At 43.9% G+C, this 18,314-nt stretch overlaps 3 protein-coding genes across 6 annotated transcripts; 2 read left to right on the forward strand and 1 right to left on the reverse strand.

The window, feature by feature from the left end:
* Positions 1–39: 39 nt before the first annotated feature.
* ppp3r1b (protein phosphatase 3 (formerly 2B), regulatory s1ubunit B, alpha isoform, b) lies at positions 40–4,702 on the reverse strand. Of its 4 annotated transcripts, XM_026169503.1 has the most exons (5): positions 3,939–4,410; positions 3,598–3,771; positions 3,204–3,263; positions 2,860–3,044; positions 40–785 (listed from the first exon to the last, which is right to left on the reverse strand). In XM_026169503.1, the coding sequence occupies exons 1-5, from the start codon at positions 3,961–3,963 to the stop codon at positions 738–740; spliced, it is 492 nt and encodes a 163-aa protein (XP_026025288.1). In that variant the 5' UTR covers positions 3,964–4,410; the 3' UTR covers positions 40–737. The 4 variants fall into 4 exon arrangements, with proteins under 4 accessions (XP_026025288.1, XP_026025287.1, XP_026025289.1 ...); XM_026169502.1 differs by lacking the exon at positions 40–785 and having other exon boundaries at positions 2,326–3,044; positions 3,939–4,702; XM_026169504.1 differs by lacking the exon at positions 40–785 and having other exon boundaries at positions 2,326–3,044; positions 3,899–4,701.
* A 406-nt stretch (positions 4,703–5,108) lies between these two features.
* Positions 5,109–9,121, forward strand: LOC113023462 (E3 ubiquitin-protein ligase TRIM21-like). Its single transcript, XM_026169475.1, has 2 exons — positions 5,109–5,283; positions 7,477–9,121. The coding sequence occupies exon 2, from the start codon at positions 7,486–7,488 to the stop codon at positions 9,118–9,120; it is 1,635 nt and encodes a 544-aa protein (XP_026025260.1). The 5' UTR covers positions 5,109–5,283; positions 7,477–7,485; the 3' UTR covers position 9,121.
* A 1,972-nt stretch (positions 9,122–11,093) lies between these two features.
* Positions 11,094–13,977, forward strand: LOC113023473 (E3 ubiquitin-protein ligase TRIM21-like). The gene is made up of 2 exons (XM_026169497.1): positions 11,094–11,491; positions 12,380–13,977. Exon 2 carries the CDS (start codon positions 12,389–12,391, stop codon positions 13,277–13,279), a length of 891 nt encoding a protein of 296 aa, XP_026025282.1. The 5' UTR covers positions 11,094–11,491; positions 12,380–12,388; the 3' UTR covers positions 13,280–13,977.
* The last annotated feature ends 4,337 nt before the right edge of the window (positions 13,978–18,314 follow it).

Consider the following 18,314-nt stretch of genomic DNA (forward strand, 5'->3'; position numbering starts at 1 on the left):
CTGCAGCGATCAGGACGCAGGACGCAATGTGACGTAAAAAAAACAAAGCATGCAAACTCAAACAATCAAAAAATGATATGGCAACATGTGGCAATTGGTTGTATAGGAAGAGGGAGAAGTTTTAGGAGTGAGGGCGGCGAGTGCCACTGTTTCTGTGCCATATTGAATGATTTGGTTAATTTAAAATAATGCCAATAATGATTGAAGCTAAACCTGGGCGTTTCACTTGTCGACGACTAAACATAGGACAGAAAAGCAAACAGCAGCAGAAAGCTGGTGCAGTAAAGGCTGGGAGAGCAGCAAAAGTAGGAAACCCAGCATCTGGTGGTGTCCGTGACTTCAACACTTAAGGCCTTTGCCAGCAAAGGGTTTTGAATAAAGTAATAGAAATTATCAATTTATTTTCAGTTATTTAATTTTTCCAAATACTTTTGAGCCTGAAACGAAGGCATTGTGTTGAAATACTTTAGTTTCTCATATTTTTATGCGGTCATTTTGTCCAACACACTGAATTAAAGCTGAACGTGTGCACTTCACCTGCATCAGAGCTGTTTCATTTAAAATTCATTGTGGTAATGTACCAACATTAGAAAATTTGTCTCAATCCAAATATTCATGGACCAAACTGTAAGTCTGTCAGCTCACTAAAATAAAAACAAACAGCCCGGTGGAGCTAACAGAGCGGCAGGAACAGCTGGATGACTCCTGTGAACGGACGAAGGATAAACAAGAGGCTGTCAGATGTCCACAACCATCGTTTTGTGAATGTCCAATCCTCCCGCCACCTGCAGGAGACAACAGGAAGTGATGTCACACACTGTTTTTTCTTGTTTTTAACTGAATCGACTCTGTAAACAGAGGAGGCCCCGAGAGCTCCGTGAACTAACAGAAAGATTTTAAAGGTAATTCTGTGTTGATCTGGGAGCCGATGAGGTGACTTCAGTTCTGTGGGCGTCAAACAGACCTGTGAGGGTTCTGGATTCGAAATGAGCTGAAGAGGTCCTGCTGGTGCTGTAGAGCAGCGGTCCCCAACCCCGGGCCACGGACCGGTACCGGGCCGCGAGAGCCGAGGCTCGGGTGAGAAGTTTATGGTTTTCAGGGTTTTATTGTGAACTTGGTTTCCCTGGGTCTTATTTTGAAAGAAATGTTTAAACGTTACCATAGCGACCAGCAGAGATGGACAGTAACGCTTTACTGTAATCTGATTACTTTTTTCGAGTAACGAGTAAAGTAAGGGATTATTATTGCAAAAACGGTAATTAGATTACCGTTACTTTCCCGTAGGAACGCTGCGTTACTGCGTTACTAAAACCATGATTTTTTGTGAGAATGTCTCATGACAGTGACGTAAGCGAGTGCGACGTTAGTGACAACAGCTGTGTGCAGATCAACAATGGATCATATATCGAGTGCAGAGAGAGTATGAGCGTGCAGCGTTTAAAGCGTGGAAGTACTGACCTTACTTTGAGTTTGATTCCATAAAAAGTGACAAAAACATTAGTGTCCGCTGTGCGTGGGAAGAAAACTTCTTTTTACAGTGAAAAAACCCCTAAACTTCCAACAAGCACCGAGTAGCTACGACGTAATGGGAAACTCACAGAGAAACTCACGGATTCTTCCACTGACCGCGGCACACCTGCACCAGGGTAAACCTCCGCCTACCCCACTCCTGCTTTACAGGTGAAAATAGAGCAACAGGACCGCTGAGTCTTTGACTTTATTTATTTTCTGCTGTGTTTTACTTGCATCTATTTGAAAGACTGAGTGTAAACACAAAAAATATTTTATTTTATGTGCTGGAATGTGCAGAAAATAGGTTTAAATGTTAAACTAATTTCTTCCAGTCAGAGAATGTTGCATATAATTAAATGTTTGCTTGATGCATAAAGTTAAAAGATTAAAACTAATAAAACAAGTTTTAAAAACAGACTTTTCCATTTGATTACATTTTGTATGATGATTATGTAGAAAAAGTAGAATTGGGCTGAAAGATCTATCACTTTATCACCTATTCAGGCTGTAAATCGTGTTTTTAAAAAGTAACTAAGTAATTAATTACTTTTGAAAATAAGTAATCAGTAAAGTAACGGGATTACTTTTTTGGGGAAGTAATCAGTAATTAGTTACTGATTACTTTTTTCAAGTAACTTGAGCAACACTGGCGACCAGACAGCATTAAGGGCAGAGAGGAGGACGCTGCTAATAAAGTTACACAATCACACAGTGAATTCATGTTTATCATTATATTTACAGAACACCAGTTTCTGTCTCGGTTGAATCATTTTAATTTGTTGTGTTTGTCTGCGACACCTTAAAGGCCGGTCGGTGAAAATATTGTCAGACATAAACTGGTCAGTGGCACAAAAAAGGTTGGGGAGCGCTGAGTTAGATAATCCTGCAAGTACAGCTTCACGATGTTCTTCCCTAAGCGACCTTCTCGGGTCTTTACTGTTGGAGCTTTCTCAGAGTCAGTTTCTAACTTTTGATGCATGTTTTGAGCCGTGCTGGTCGCATGCACACACACATGTGTTAGCACCATAACTCTGTCCTGGACCCAGTTTGCACTTCAACATCCTTTTTGACCTTTCATACAATAAATCTAGAAGTAATGGCCGTATCTGCAGCCCTCCTCCCTGCACATGAACTGAGATCAGCTGATTGAAGCCCAAATGTTTCATGTTTCTTTCTTTCTATTTGCTCCTCATTCAGGTAACTGAAGAACCTTTATAGCAGTTTTAAGTATAACACTTTACTGCATTACTAGGAAACGTAACGTGGTTGTAGCACAGATTACGGCGCGTTGCTTTGGTGCAGACTCCAGTTTGAGTCCAGGTGGTGAAACGAGTCACAAAAACTCACCGCGCAGAACTCCTCGAAGGAGATTCTGCCATCTCCGTCTTTGTCGGCGCCTATGATAGTTTTGTCGACGATCTGCTGCAGCTGTGTGTCTTTCAGGTTGCTTCCCACCATCGTCTTTAGGACCTGGAAGAGTTCTCCATTGGAGATGTAACCGTCTTTGTCCATGTCGTAGATCCTAAAGGCAACTGAGGCCAAAGAAAATCACAGAGGAAATGTGAAGGTAAGTTTCAGTTCGATTCCATGTTATTTATGTAGCACACAATCAAAACAACAACATTTGCCTCAAGGTGTTTAAAAATCGAGCATAGTTTATGAACCATGATGGTTAAAGCTGAAGTGCTTACAACGCAGCCGCTGCTCCTTGTTTCCTTTCACGCTGAACTGAAAGACTCCTTCAATGAACTCTGTGGAAAAGGAAAATCATCACTGTTGTTGTTTAAGGCTGAAGAACAAGAAGATCAAAAGGTCTGAGATACGATCGTCTCCACGCAGAGACAAAACGCTCCGAGAACAAACCGAACGGCTCGGTGCCTGCTGGGTAATCCTGCACACGTTGTGTTCATCGATTAATTATATGACTCAGCGGATCAGAGATGATATAAATGTCAAACCTGGACTGAGTAACTGAATCATGAGGATATTATTGACTGTAAAAAGGTGTCAAACTGTATCTGTGTGATAGCGATGAGGCTGTAACGGCTGAGCTGCTGTTCGTCTTCTGTAAAAACTCTTTCGCACCTCTGAAGTCGACTTCCCCGTTTTCGTCGGTGTCGAATATATCGATGACTCGCTGCACGAGGGGGTTCTGCTGGAGCTCTGGCAGGGACATGAACTCCTCCACGCTCAGGGATCCGGAGTCATCCAGGTCGAGTTTCTTAAATCTCCTTCCCAGCCTCTTAATCTGATTAGCGTCTGAAATGAAACACAGAGAGAGAGAAGGTGGTTTCTAGAGGAGATCACATGACCAGAGGCTGTCTGTCAGCTCTACCAGCAGAGGACACGCCGCAGTTTAAACACCTGTCGTCCACCTGTCGTCCACCTGTGCCTCACTTCCTGCCTCTTCATCCTGTCAGACTTACCGGCTGCCTGCTTGGTGCTGCCCATGGCTGCTGGCTGGACTTCACGGCTGTAACGGCTGTGCTGCGGGAGCTCCCGGTGCCTCGCTCTAAGCCCTAACACCCGGTCATGTGACACATCTTTCAACACTAATCACTCTGCTGATGACCACGAACTGAGCGTGCTCAGAAGGAACAGGGCAGCCCGGCACTCCACGTCAGGAGATGATCTCACACACAAGAGCAAAGAAACTAGAACACTTTAAATAATCACATCTGATTAAATGCAGGAACTTTAACATGTCCTTTCTTTGGTCTCTGACTCTGAACGCCTCCACGATGGGACAGGCGTTGTTGTGCGTCTGCTGTGGTGAAACTGCAGCGGCCTGAAGGTGGACCACACGATGAACCAGAGATTTCACCACACACGCTTTAAAGAAAAGAAAAAAAGCAAACGTCCTTCACCGATATGTAGTTCTAACTATTAAAATATGTCCAAAGGTGTGACGATTACCTGTTTTTGAATTACTTGAACTGTACAGCTGATACCGTGAAAGTGTTCGACTCGTATATCCACTGATGAACGTATGAAGAGTCCCATATTACCTACATGTTGATGCTAGGCTCCTCTTTAAATAAACCTTTATTTAAAACTACATTGAACACGTGTGAATTCAGCTCACAGCAGAAACAAGCTGCAGCTCTACGTTACAGTCAGGACAAACCACATCAGGAGAAGTTTTGTTGTTTGTTTAAATCCTGAAGGCTCTGCATCACAGAACTGAGCTGAATATTTTGATTGGTGGGCTAGCTGAAGATGACGTGCTGCTTGGGGTCCAAGCCAGTGGGGGGTCCAGAGGGATAACATTCAGGCCTCAGCTGACCTGCATCCAGTGTTTGTTCTGATCCCATCGTCGCCATAAATTAACTCCATGTATTCACAAATCAGAAGGAGGAAACAAACTCTGACAAAAATTAAATGTTGGTTTAATAACAGCTCTGATCAGACTGCATTTGCTGGACATAGAAAAACCCGTTTACAGTACAAAGTTTGTGACCTCGAGGACAGAAAAATAAAATACTCTTTAAATCCAGATGGGCTGAGACCCTCATTAGTGTGTGATGGTTAACCATACAACACGCCTCACTCGTCCAGCCTGGGCGTGTTCTAATCCGACCTTTGCTCCTTGTTGATAAATATAAACCATAAAATCATAAAAAAAAAGGGTGAGGAGGAAAGAAACCCTGTGAAAAGCTGCAGTCAAGTCCAGTTTGTCTCTAAACGAAGATTCACAGGAACGTCACACTGAGTCCATCACGTTCATATTCTGAGCCTCACAGCAGATTCTGTCCACTGGTGAGAACAGAGGTGAGTACAGACGATCGTGTTCGCACTGTTCGCACTGCAGGCAAGTCCAAACCAAACGTGAGTCCTCCTCTGTCTGTGGCAGACTGCTGGCTGACTCCTGGCATGGTAAGTGGTAAGTTATCCAGATATGGGCCAGGACTGGCATAGTTTGGTGTATGTGGCCCAGGCCCATAGAAAACAGGTCTGGCCCGGATCCGGCATCAAGCTGGCACTTCTGACTGACTGGTGTCGTGGCAGGGTGTATGTCAGCCAGATGTGGGCCAGGTCTGGCAATGATGGCACTATTTATGCTCCTATTTTAGTTAGAAGACCCAAATGCCATGTTGCAATACTATACTGCTATGGTAGCCAATGTTTCAAATGCAGGTTTGACAGGTTTGTGAGTGTACACTTTATCCAAAACCTAGAGACGGTTTTGCCACCAGGTGGCTGTAGCTCAGGAGGTAGAGCAGGTCACCTACTGATCGGCAGGTTAGTGGTTCAAGAGTGTGAATGTGTATGAATGTAGTGAGGAAGCACTCAGTTTAGAGAAAGCGTGTGATTGGGTGAATGTGGCATGTTGTATAGAGCGCTTTGAGTGATCTGGGAGAGTAGAAAGGCGCTATAAAAGAATCAGTCCATTCACTGTCTGAACAGAGTTTCGTCATCTTCCTTATCATTATTATGTTCCGGCACATGTTGTTATTACTTGGATTGATCCCAGCTGACATCTGGGGCCAGAGCTGAAACTGTTCTGGGCCAGCACAGGACTGCCAGTGTGTCTGCAACTGGCCTTGTGCTGGCCCATGTGTGGGCCACCAAAGGGCCGTCATTCTTTGCCGTGTGTGGGCCAGATCCGGGCCATATTAATGAAACTACACTTGCAAGAACAGCAAAGGGCTCACGTACGAGGACAGGTCACCTCTGGGTTCTTTAACAACATCAAACAACTCAGTGTTCCAACATCTGGAAGAGGCTGCAGAGTTCATGTTGTATGTGAATCCACTTGCCATAATAACCACAATGCATCTGTGATGTTTATTGGCTTAATGGTGGCCTCTCTCAGAGGCAGTGGTAAAACATTGTCAGATTATGAGAGACAAGCCTGGGCTGTATTATAGATCACAGTAAGTTAAAGTTTAACAGTTTAGCTTGTTATTATATATAGCTCTGGTTGTACCAGAGCGCTGTGCCTCCTTTTGCCACTAGGTGGCAGGTTCCTTAACATGTGGCTGTTTTTATAGGCAAGGTGTGTTCCTCGTGTAATCTGTCTGTGTTTAGGTTTCACTGGTTTTATTCACAGTCGTTTTTGAGTTGTTTCTATGTGTGCTAGCTGTAGGATGTTAGATGTCTCCCCTAACACACATTCACAGACGCTGAGTGAGGTCTGTGGTGTGTTTTTGATTCTGAAAGGATTTGGTGGAGCACTTTGGGACTTTGTTTTTATGTTATTTTTTTCTTCACCTGAGGGTTCTTATTGTTTGTGTGGTGCCATTGCCGGTAGGAGGAGAGGATCAGTGATGGTCACCCAAATACCCACATATGGCAAGAGCAGAGTTTTGCTGTTGCCTGAATCAAATACACAGAAACCAAGGATATGTTGTCTGGCAGTGACACCAATAGCAGGAACCCCCTACATCCTTCTCACACTGAGGAATTAGAGGACAGAGGACTGCTGAGACTCTTGGACCGTAATTGTATTAACAGACCTCTCTGCATTGAATCATATCTGTTATTAACCTCTGTCTCTCTTCCACAGCATGTCTTTATCCTGTCTTCCTTCTCTCACCCCAACCGGTCGCAGCAGATGGCCCCGCCCCTCCCTGAGCCTGGTTCTGCTGGAGGTTTCTTCCTGTTAAAAGGGAGTTTTTCCTTCCCACTGTCACCAAAGTGCTGCTCATAGGGGGTCATATGATTGTTGGGTTTTTCTCTGTATGGATTATTGTAGGGTCTACTGTACAATATAAAGCGCCTTGAGGCAACTGAAGTTAGGGAACTTGTGAGTTTTAAAGGGTACGATCATGAAACCGTTCCTGTAATAGAACAATCTGAGGACATAATGAGTAAGCACATGAAGTTGTCAGGATGGGCATCTGTCACATCTGTCAGAACTGCTACGTTATGACTACAACCCTAACACTTGTTCCTTACTTTTAAAATATGAAATGTAAACAAAATTTCAAATAAGATGCATTTCCTTTCTTTCTCCCTTAGAGTGAAGAAATGTCTGCAGCCACCAATCTACAGTCTGAAGATCAGTTTCTGTGCTCCATCTGTCTGGATGTGTTCACTGATCCAGTCACCACATCATGTGGACACAACTACTGCAAAAACTGCATCACTCAGCACTGGGATGTTAATGACAGCTGCCAGTGTCCCAAGTGTAACAAGGTGTTCAAGACAAGGCCTGAACTTCATGTTAACACTTTGCTGTCTGAGATGGTTGCTCAGAGACGTGAATCTCAGCAGAAAGCCAGCAGCAGCAGCAGCTCAGAGCAACAAGCTGCCAAACCAGGAGAAGTTCCCTGTGACGTCTGCACTGGACCCAGACTGAAGGCCCTGAAGTCCTGCCTGGTGTGTCTGACCTCCTACTGTCAGACTCACCTGGAGCCTCATCTGACAGCTACAAGTCTGAAAAGACATCAGCTGATTGAGCCTGTGGAGAACCTGGAAAGCAGGATGTGTAGGAAGCACGATAAACATCTGGAGCTGTTCTGTAAGATCGACCAGACATGTGTCTGCATGCTCTGCTCTGTTCTAGATCACAAGGCTCATGAAGTTGTTCCTCTGAGAGAAGAATACGAAGGAAAGAAGGCAGAGCTGGAGAAGACAGAGGCTGAGATTCAGCAGATGATCCAGAAGAGACGACTGAAGATTCAGGAGATCAACGAGTCGGTGAAGATGAGGAAAGATGCTGCAGACAGACAGAAAGCAGAAGGTGTTCAGGTCCTCACGGCTCTGATGGAGTCTGTTGAGAGACGCCTGAAGGAGCTCATAAAGGAGATCGAAGACAAACAGGAAACTACAGAGAAACAGGCTGAAGGACTCATCAAAGATCTGGAACAGGAAATCTCTGAGCTGATGGAGAGAAGCTCTGAGGTGGAGCAGCTCTCACACTCTGAAGACCACCTCCACCTCCTCCAAAGCTTCTCCTCCCTGAAAGCTGCTCTATGCACCAAGGACTGGACAGAGGTCAGAGTCCGTCCACCATCATATGAGGGGACTGTGGGGAGAGCTGTGGAGACACTCAGGAAAGACATGAAGAAGCTGTTTGAGGCTGCAGAGCTGAAGAGGGTCCAGCAGGATGCAGTGGACGTGACTCTGGATCCTGATACAGCAAATCCTTATCTCATCCTGTCTGATGATGGAAAACAAGTGAATCATGGTGATGTGAGGAAGAAACTTCCGGACAACCCAGAGAGATTTTCTTACTGTGTTTGTGTTTTAACAGAGCAGAGTTTCTCTTCAGGCAGATTTTACTTTGAGGTTCAGGTTAAAGGAAAGACTGACTGGGACTTAGGAGTGTCCACAGAGTCGATCAACAGGAAGGGAAACATCAGACTGATTCCTCAAAATGGTTTCTGGACTGTGTGGCTGAGAAATGGAAGTGAGTACAGTGCTTGTGCCGCCCCTCCGGTCCGTCTCTGTCTCCGGTCTGGTCCTGAGAAGGTGGGGGTGTTTGTGGACTATGAGGAGGGTCTAGTCTCCTTCTATGACGTAGATGCTGCAGCTCTGATCTACTCGTTCACTGGCTGCTCCTTCACAGAGAAGCTCCACCCGTACTTCAGTCCTGGGCTTTATCAAGGTGTGAAAAACTCTGCACCACTGATCATCTGTCCTGTCAATCAAACTGAGTAACAACGTATTTGAATTGATGAGATGATTTATTTTCATTAAAGGGAATAAATAATCAGGTCCTGTTTGCATGCTTTTATTTTCTAAGCATTCTCATTACTAACAGTGTTTTTAACTGATGTCCTCCCTTAGAAGGGGCACCACATTGATGTAATACACTCAAAAAGCTACATGAAGAATTGTTTCGTTTCATAACATGTAACAATTCTCAAGAATAGTAACAAAAGGTAGCTGATGTCATAGCATGTCATTGTCTTCATGGTCTGCAGAAAATGATGTGTGTTAATTTTTTTTAGTGTAACTCATATCATGTAAAAATGTCTTATTTTGGGGTATTTTGTGTCTTTACCCACATAGCAAAATTGGTATGGCCTGGATCTGGCCCACGCAATGTGCTTACACATGGCCCAGACATGGCAAAGAATGACGGCCCTTTGGTGGCCCAGATCTGGTTTGCCAGATGTGGCCCATACATGGGGCAGCACAAGGCCAGTTGTAGACACACTGCTAGCCCTGTGCTGGCCTAGAACAGTTTCAGCTCTGGCCCCAGATGTCGGCCTAATGTGTACCTTAATTAGGCCATGTAATAAGAACATGTGCCGGAACATAATAGTGCAAAAGTAAGATGACGAAACTCTGTTCAGACAGTGAATGAACTGATTCTTATATAGCGCTTTTCTGGTCTCCCAGATTACTCAAATTGCTCTATATAACATGATATATTCTCAATCATACGCTATCTGTAAACTGAGTGCTTCCTAACTACATTCATACACATTCACACTCTTGACATGCAGCCTGGAGGATCACACAGAGATCGAACCACTAACCTTCTGAATCAGTGGGTGACCTTCTCTACCTCCTGAGCTACAGCCACCTGGTGTCAAACATGAGTAAACCCTCACTAGGTTTTGGATAAAGTGTACACTCACAAACCTGTCAAACCTGCGTTTGAAACATTGGCTACCATAGCAGTATAGTATTGCAACATGGCATTTGGGTCTTCTAACTAAAATAGGAAAATAGGAACATAAACAGTGCCATCATTGCCAGACCTGGCCCACATCTGGCTGACATACACCCTGCCATGACACCAGTCAGTCAGAAGTGCCAGCTTGATGCCGGATCCAGGGACGACCTGTTTTCTGTGAGCCTAGGCCACATACACCAAACCACAATCATGCCAGATGTGGCATGCTATCGCATAAACAGTGCTATCTACACCAGGCCTGGCCCATATCTGGATGACATACGTCTTATCATGCCAGAAGTCAGTCAGCAGTGCTGGCTTGATACCAGATCCGGGCCAGACCTGCCTGTTATGTGGGTATAAGCAGTTTTAGTATTTTAATGAAAACTGACAATATAGATTCAGTGAAATCTGAAAATATGTGATTGTAACAAACACGAACTGTTAAACAATGAATGGTGATGTTGAAATGTTGTAACATGGAGCGAACAATGATTTGAATAAAACCCTGGTTCACAGGATGACACACTGCTCCATTTCTAACCTCTGTCTCTCTTCCACAGCATGTCTTTATCCTGTCTTCCTTCTCTCACCCCAACCAATCACAGCAGATGGCCCCGCCCCTCCCTGAGCCTGGTTCTGCTGGAGGTTTCTTCCTGTTAAAAGGGAGTTTTTCCTTCCCACTGTCGCCAAAGTGCTGCTCATAGGGGGTCATATGATTGTTGAGTTTTTCTCTCTATGTATTATTATATTATATATTGTACAATACAAAGCGCCTTGAGGCGACTGTTGTTGTGATTTGGCGCTGTATAAATAAAATTGAATTGAATTGAGATGCTCTCAAACTTTCAGCTCACTGTGAATGCAGCACCAGGGTTCACAGATCCGATGCCATATTTGATACTTTTAGCTTTACTTTATAATAAATTCTGATTTTAGCTGTTTTCTGTGAAGAGCAGGAACTGATTGTAATTTTACCTTCTTCATTAACCCTGATGTGGTTCCTGTCTGTGTCCAGCAGAGGGCTGCAACAGTTTCAAGGAGAGTTTGAAGTGTGCACACAGCTCAACTTCCTCTGCAATAAAAACATGAATGACAGAAAGAGAGAAGCTTTGCAGAGGAAAGGATCAAAAACACTGCTGCTCGGGTTTGAGAAAACTGAAGGCGCACACACATTTTAAACTCCTGTTCCAGATGTGTGTACCTCTAATCATGTGTGAATGAAACAAGCCTAACATTGCAGGAGGAGGCGGAGCCACAAAGAGGAGAGTCAGCATCATTTTCCAGAAATGAAAGTTAAAGTTAGTGAGAGTAACAGCACAGCTGCAGTCACAGATCTGTGCATTTGTGAAGAAAATCAGACCGAATTCATCTCCTCTTTCTAAACAACTGACTCAAAAACTGGTGAGTACAGCTGATGACATTTAATGTTTAACATACAGCATTAACGCAAAACTTTTCTTTTTATTCATATTTTATTATATGTGTGTGGGGGTGCACAAGTATGTTATATATCTGTAAATTTGTATATCTTTTGACATGTTCCTGGAGTTATTAAAAAATACATGTAACAAATTGTAATGAAGGTGAATTTCTGATGAACAGGGCATAAACAATAAGAAAAAATGCAGACTCTTAGTTACTAAATAGTGGAAAGGAGGTGGGATTAAATAAGCTCATGCTTCTTCCTTCTCATTTTTGAACATGTAAATTAGTTATAATTATTATTGCTTTGTTTTCCTTTTTTTGTTTGTCTCTTTTTGACTATTTTAATGTTCAAAATAAAGATTCAGCACTATACAATTTCACACTGGCATGTCAGAATAATTCAAGTGGAGGCTTAAATTAAACTAGAATAATGTGATCAGCAGTAACATCAATTACATCTACAAGTGCATAATCAACAACACTGAATTAATTTCTTTCTAAAAATGTGTTTTTGACACTTTCACTTTAGTTTTCAGAGACGTCTGCTGCCTCAGTCTGACATGTGACAGTATCAAATCAAAGAAAATAAGTTCAATGTCTCCGAAAAGATTAAACTCATGTTGTGCCAAGTGCAGGTTACTATAATCAGGTCCGAACCTGCAGGAGGCAACAAACAGAGCCGTTTGAGGTGGGGCAGAGCTGAAAGACAGAGCAGCTTCAGAGTCACATTATTATATTCTGCACCTGTGGTGTCCTAGTTGTGTTTCCTATTGTTGCTGCTCAGACTTTGTTGCATTCCCAATGTAAACCACCAAATATGTTTAATTAGAGTTGAACTTTTAATGCTCTGACTTCTGTTCTCAGAGCGCAGACATGTCCGCTGCCAGCAATCTGCGAGCTGAAGATCAGTTTCTGTGCGCCATCTGTCTGGAGGTGTTCGTCGATCCAGTCACCACACCATGTGGCCACAACTTCTGCAAAAGATGCATCACTCAGCACTGGGATGTTAATATGTCCTGCTGCTGTCCCATGTGTAAGGAGACGTTCAACACGAGACCTCAGTTGAAGGTCAACACTTTGCTTTCTGGCATAGTTTTTCAGCTCAAACGAGAAGCTCAGAAGAAAGTCAACAGCAGCAGCTCAGAGCAACAAGCTGCCAAACCGCAACTTCCCTGCAACGTCTTCACTGGAGCCAGACCAAAGGCCCTGAAGTCCTGCCGTGAGACACGCCTGGACCCTCGTCAACATCTGTACGGAGAGTTGGAAAGAGAGAGTGAGCTAGCGAGAGAGAGACAGCAAGATCTATGGAGCGAGCTAGAAAGAGAGTGTGAGCTAGCGAGAGAGTTACAGGAAGAGCAACGGCAGGATCTGTTGCTTGAGCTAGAACGAGAGAGTGAGCTAGCGAGAGAGAGACAGCAAGATCTATGGAGCGAGCTAGAAAGAGAGTGTGAGCTAGCGAGAGAGTTACAGGAAGAGCAACGGCAGGATCTGTTGCTTGAGCTAGAACGAGAGAGTGAGCTAGCGAGAGAGTTACAGGAAGAGCAACGGCAGGATCTGTTGCTTGAGTTAGAACGAGAGAGTGAGCTAGCGAGAGAGTTACAGGAAGAGCAACGGCAGGATCTGTTGCTTGAGCTAGAACGAGAGAGTGAGCTAGCGAGAGAGTTACAGGAAGAGCAACGGCAGGATCTGTTGCTTGAGCTAGAACGAGAGAGTGAGCTAGCGAGAGAGAGACAGCAAGATCTATGGAGCGAGCTAGAGATGTAGAGAGACAGAGCAAATATATAGATAGAGTTGATTTAGATTTTCCAAAACCCTTTTATCAATAAAAACAGACAGCTAAAGATTTGAGAATAGAAGTAATAATCCAAACAAAAAAATATTTCTTTTTCAAGTGAATATTAAATCAACCACAATGTCTGTTTTTATCGAACATGTAAAGCCAAGGATGAAAGTCTGTAGAGTAAATAATCTCAATCTAAATAAAAAGTCAGAACTGCTTCTCCTGGAGCCCAAACACAGACTGTGATCTCCTGAAATCCAGGAAAGAGTGGAACACAGTTTCCCCTTTACAACATACTGGAGAATTTCATCATGGCTGGGATTTCAAACAAAGATAAAAGCATTTACAGCGACTGCACCAAGTAAAACCCTCCATTGTAGATTTCCAGCCTCTTTGGGTCTCCATGTATTCATCTGAAACCATTCCCAGATGGTCTCTCCATGCACTCTAAGAAATGAAATGTTATATTTACCTGGTGTTGGCTTTCACTGCAGTATAGTATCACTTCCTGTTCCTGATGCATTGCACAGTGGTGTTTTGTGTATGCCATTTAATTAAAAACTTTGTTGTTACACAGTGCAATGGTCAATTCCTTGATCCAATACAGACGCTCTGCTGAATCACCCACTAATTGTGTTCAAAGAATTCATTCATCGACTTAGAGCATCAAATCACAACAACAGTCGCCTCAAGGTGCTTTATATTGTAAGGTAGACCCTACAATAATAGATACAGAGAAAAACTCAACAATCATATGACCCCCTATGAGCAAGCACTTTGGTGACAGTGGGAAGGAAAAACTCCCTTTTAACAGGAAGAAACCTCCAGAACCAGGCTCAGGGAGGGGCGGGGCCATCTGCTGCGACCGGTTGGGGTGAGAGAAGGAAGACAGGATAAAGACATGCTGTGGAAGAGAGACTGTTAATAGGAAAATTGTACTTAGTAGTCAGTATAATCTTTTAATGATATAAGTTTGCATATGGTAGAATACTGCATGTAATCATTTGTGTGTAGAAGTATATAGTTGGTGGCATAGTGAAAGAATGTCTCATCCTAGGGGACCTGTAACACTTCAAGGTGTTCTAGCGTCCACCCCCACATCCTGGGAGCATGGGAAGAGGTCGTACCTTGTTTTATTGTTTTATCGTAGCTATGTCTGTTTTAGTCTAAGTGCCTTTTGTTTAGATGAACTGCTGGACTTCTTCACTGTGTTATCTAGGGTGAACCATCTAGGGTGAGGGGGAGACTACCCTCTTTATGACCAAGGATGTTCTTTTTGTGCTGTTATATGACCCTTTGATCAGCAGGGCACCACACACACACACAAGCACCCACTGAAGTATAAATAAAGACCGGGGCAGTTTCTCAGTGCGAGTCTCAGTCTGGAGGCTGCCCTTGCTAGCAAGAAGTTCTGTGTGTTTCTCTTCTCTGAGTCTTTACTGAAGAAGTGTTTTAGAGTATATTTCCTTAACAGAGACAGAGGTTAATAAAAAGTAACAAGTATGACAAGTATGATTCAGTGCAGAGAGGTCTATTAACACATGAGGTATGTCGCAATTAAGGGGCCAAATCATTTGAAGGTCGATTATGCCACAGCCGGGCGACAAAGGCTGTCCCAATTCAAAGACTGCTCCAAATGCGGCCGACAAATCCATCTTTCATTTCCCTGAATTTGAAGGATGGGTCAGGTGTATCCTTCTTGGCCCAACCCATCCCAGAATTCATAGCGCGGCCCAGCCAATTCCAGTTTCCAACAATGGCGGCAGCTACTTAGCTTTAATATTACTCTTATTAATCTTTCTGGGTCACAAAATAAACTTTTATGATATTTTCAGGTGAGAATGTAGCTGTGTAAACTTCTAATATCTGCTCAATTTATTAAGATGTCACATGTTTGCAAAAGTGCTCCGACATTTTCTGAGACGTCTGTTACTCACCAGCTCGATATCTGACCGGGAGGTCGAGGCTCACTAGAGCCAGTGAGAACAGCAGATTCCCAGCACATCGTTTTCAGACCCATGCGGTCTTTCGCTACTCAGGTTAAACATGATATATATATTATTGTTTGGCTTTTTTCAATACCATGTTTTATTTGTTCCTGAGTCAAAAGGGCTTGGCTGAGATTAAAGTTATAGTTTTTTATCCATGCATTTTCTTCCGCTTATCCGAGGCACTGGACCCCCAATGTACAGGCAGCAACGCGAGGAGATACTAGAATACCCACCCCAGCCCGCCACCTCTCACCGGGGGCAAATCCAGACTAAGACAGAGTCCAGCCGCTCTCTGGGAGACTGGTTCCAACGCCATGCGTTGAGGCGAGCCCGAATATATCTAGCCAGTACCTCTCAACCTCACACACTAACTCAGGTTCCTTCCCTAACAGAGAGGTGACATTCCATGTTGCTGCCCGGCACATGATGCATCGGACCCCTACGGCACCTCCTGTGGGTGGTGGGCCTGCAGGAGGATGGGTCGATGTCCCCTTTTCGGGCTGTGCCTAGTGGGCCCCATGGACTAAGGCCTGGCCACCAGACGCTCACCCTCAGGCACCCAACCAGGGCTTGGCTCCATGGTGGGGCCCCAGTAACCCTATCCCAGGCAGGGTGAACTGTTCCCTCGTTTTCATATAAGGGTCTTCTGAATCGCTCTTTGTCTGTTCCTCTCCTAGGACCAATTTGCCATGGGAGACCCTACCAGGGGCAGAAACCCCAGACAACATAGCCCCTGGGATCCCTGGGACACACAAACCCCACCACCACGATAAGGTAGCGATTCGCGGAGGGAATAAACACTGAATAAACGTCAAACAGAAAACTGAATAAACAGAAGCATGTCCTATTATATTTTAAATAGCAAAGAGCAGATGGCTGAGTTTATTAAACTCCATGAACACACTTGGTGACACAAATCTGAAGGGTAGACCCTCCCATTTCACAGCCTCGCAGTTCTGGCCTTCTTGGCCTTTAAAGGACTCGGCCCACGTAGACTGCGAAGGCCGTGTCCAATATAGGAGAAATCTGTTCTCTCTTTTTAGTCCCTGTCAGTACTCTTGCTGCAGCATTTTGTATTAACTGGAAATATACTGTTAAAAATGACTCCAAGGTTCCTCACAGTGTTACTGGAGGCCAAGGTAATGCCATCCAGAGTAAGAATCTGCTTAGATACCATATTTCTAAGCTTTTCAGGGCCGAGTACAATAACCTCAGTTTTATCTGAATTAAGAAGCAGAAAGTTAGCGGCCATCCAGGTCTTTATGTCTTTAAGACATTCCTGCAGTTTAACTCATTGGTGTGTGTTATCTGGCTTCATGGACAGATAGAGCTGGGTGTCATCTGCATACTGCACTACTGCCAGCTTGAAGGCCTGTGGTACATAGCCGATCATTAAAGATAGGTTGATCATATTTAAGATCGAAGAATTAATTAATGGCAGGACTTCTTTGAGCAGTTTTGTAGGAATGGGGTCTAAAAGACACATTGATGGTTTGGAGGAAGTAATTATTGAAGCTAACTCAGAAAGATCAATTGGAGAGAAAGCGTCTAAATGAACATCAAAGGTACTGAAAGTAGCTGTAGATACATCTGTGAGATGATTATGAGTAATATTTTTCTCTAATGATTGTGAAGGTTCTCAGTCATCCAGGTCATCGTAGTCTAAGGAGCTTGGAAAGAAAAGCGTCTGGTTGGCTCAACAGAGCTCTGACTTTTTGTCAGCCTGGCTACAGAGCTGAAGAGAAACCTGGGGTTGTTCTTATTTTCTTCAATCAGTGATGAATAGTAAGATGTTCTGGCTTTAAAAGTAACAAACTATTTCTCCAGGCTAAATGATGATCCTCTAAATTTGTGACACGCCATTTCCTCTCCAGCTTACGAGTCATCTGCTTTAGGCTACGAGTTTGAGAATTATACCACGGAGTCAGGTACTTCTGATTTGAACATTTCTTTTTCAGAGGAACAGACTTGTACGCAGTTAAGTGAAATTATTAACAAGATAATTGAACTCTGCTGGAGTAGCATTCAGGTACTGAAGAAGATAATCCCCTGCACCTCCATTTAAACTAACATAATCATCCTGCTGCAACCAGGTTTCTGTAAGGCAGAGTAAATCAATTTGTTGATCAATTATTAAGTCATGTACTAACAGAGACTTGGAGGAGAGAGACCTGATATTTAATAATCCACATTTCACTGTGTTACTCTTTGGTTCAGATGTGGATACTGTATTGTTCTTTCTTTGTTTTTATGTTTAAGTTGTTTTGTTGCTGGTTTTTAGTTTGTTTTTGTCTGTTTGGGAGCTTGACAGCAGTCTCTATGGAGATGGGGTTTTTGGGGGGTAGCAGGAGGAGAGAAGCTGCAGAGAGGCGTGTAAGACTGCAGCTCTGCTTCCTGGTCCCAACTCTGGATAGTCATATTTTGGGGGGTTTAATAAATTTGTCCATGTTTCTAGAAATGAGAGCTGCTCCATCCAAAGTGGGATGGATGCCGTCTCTCCTAACAAGACCAGGTTTCCTCCAGAAGGTTTGCCAATTATCTATGAAGCCCACATCGTTTCTGGGACACCACTCAGACAGCCAGCAGTTTAAGGAGAACATGCGGCTAAACATGTCACTCCTGGTCTGATTGGGGAGGGGACCAGAGAAAACTACAGAGTCCCACATTGTTTTGGCAAAGTTGCACACCAATTCAATATTGATTTTAGTGACCTCCGATTGGCGTAACTGGGTGTCATTACTGCCGACGTGAATTATGATCTTACTGAATTTACGTTTCCCCTTAGCCAGCAGTTTTAAATTTCCTTCAATGTCGCCTGCTCTGGCCCCTGGAAGACAATTGACTATGGTTGCCAGTGTGTCTAGCTTCACATGTCTGAGAACAGAATTGCCAATTACCAGAGTTTGACCCCCGGCGGGTGTGTCGCCGAGTGGGGAAAAACGGTTAGACACATGAACGGGTTGGTGGTGTACCTGGGGCTTCTGTTTAGGACTATGCTTCCTCCTCACTGTCACCCAGCCGACCTGTT

The sequence above is a fragment of the Astatotilapia calliptera genome, chromosome 6, assembly GCF_900246225.1.
Source record: "Astatotilapia calliptera chromosome 6, fAstCal1.2, whole genome shotgun sequence".
Taxonomy (NCBI): Eukaryota; Metazoa; Chordata; class Actinopteri; order Cichliformes; family Cichlidae; genus Astatotilapia; species Astatotilapia calliptera.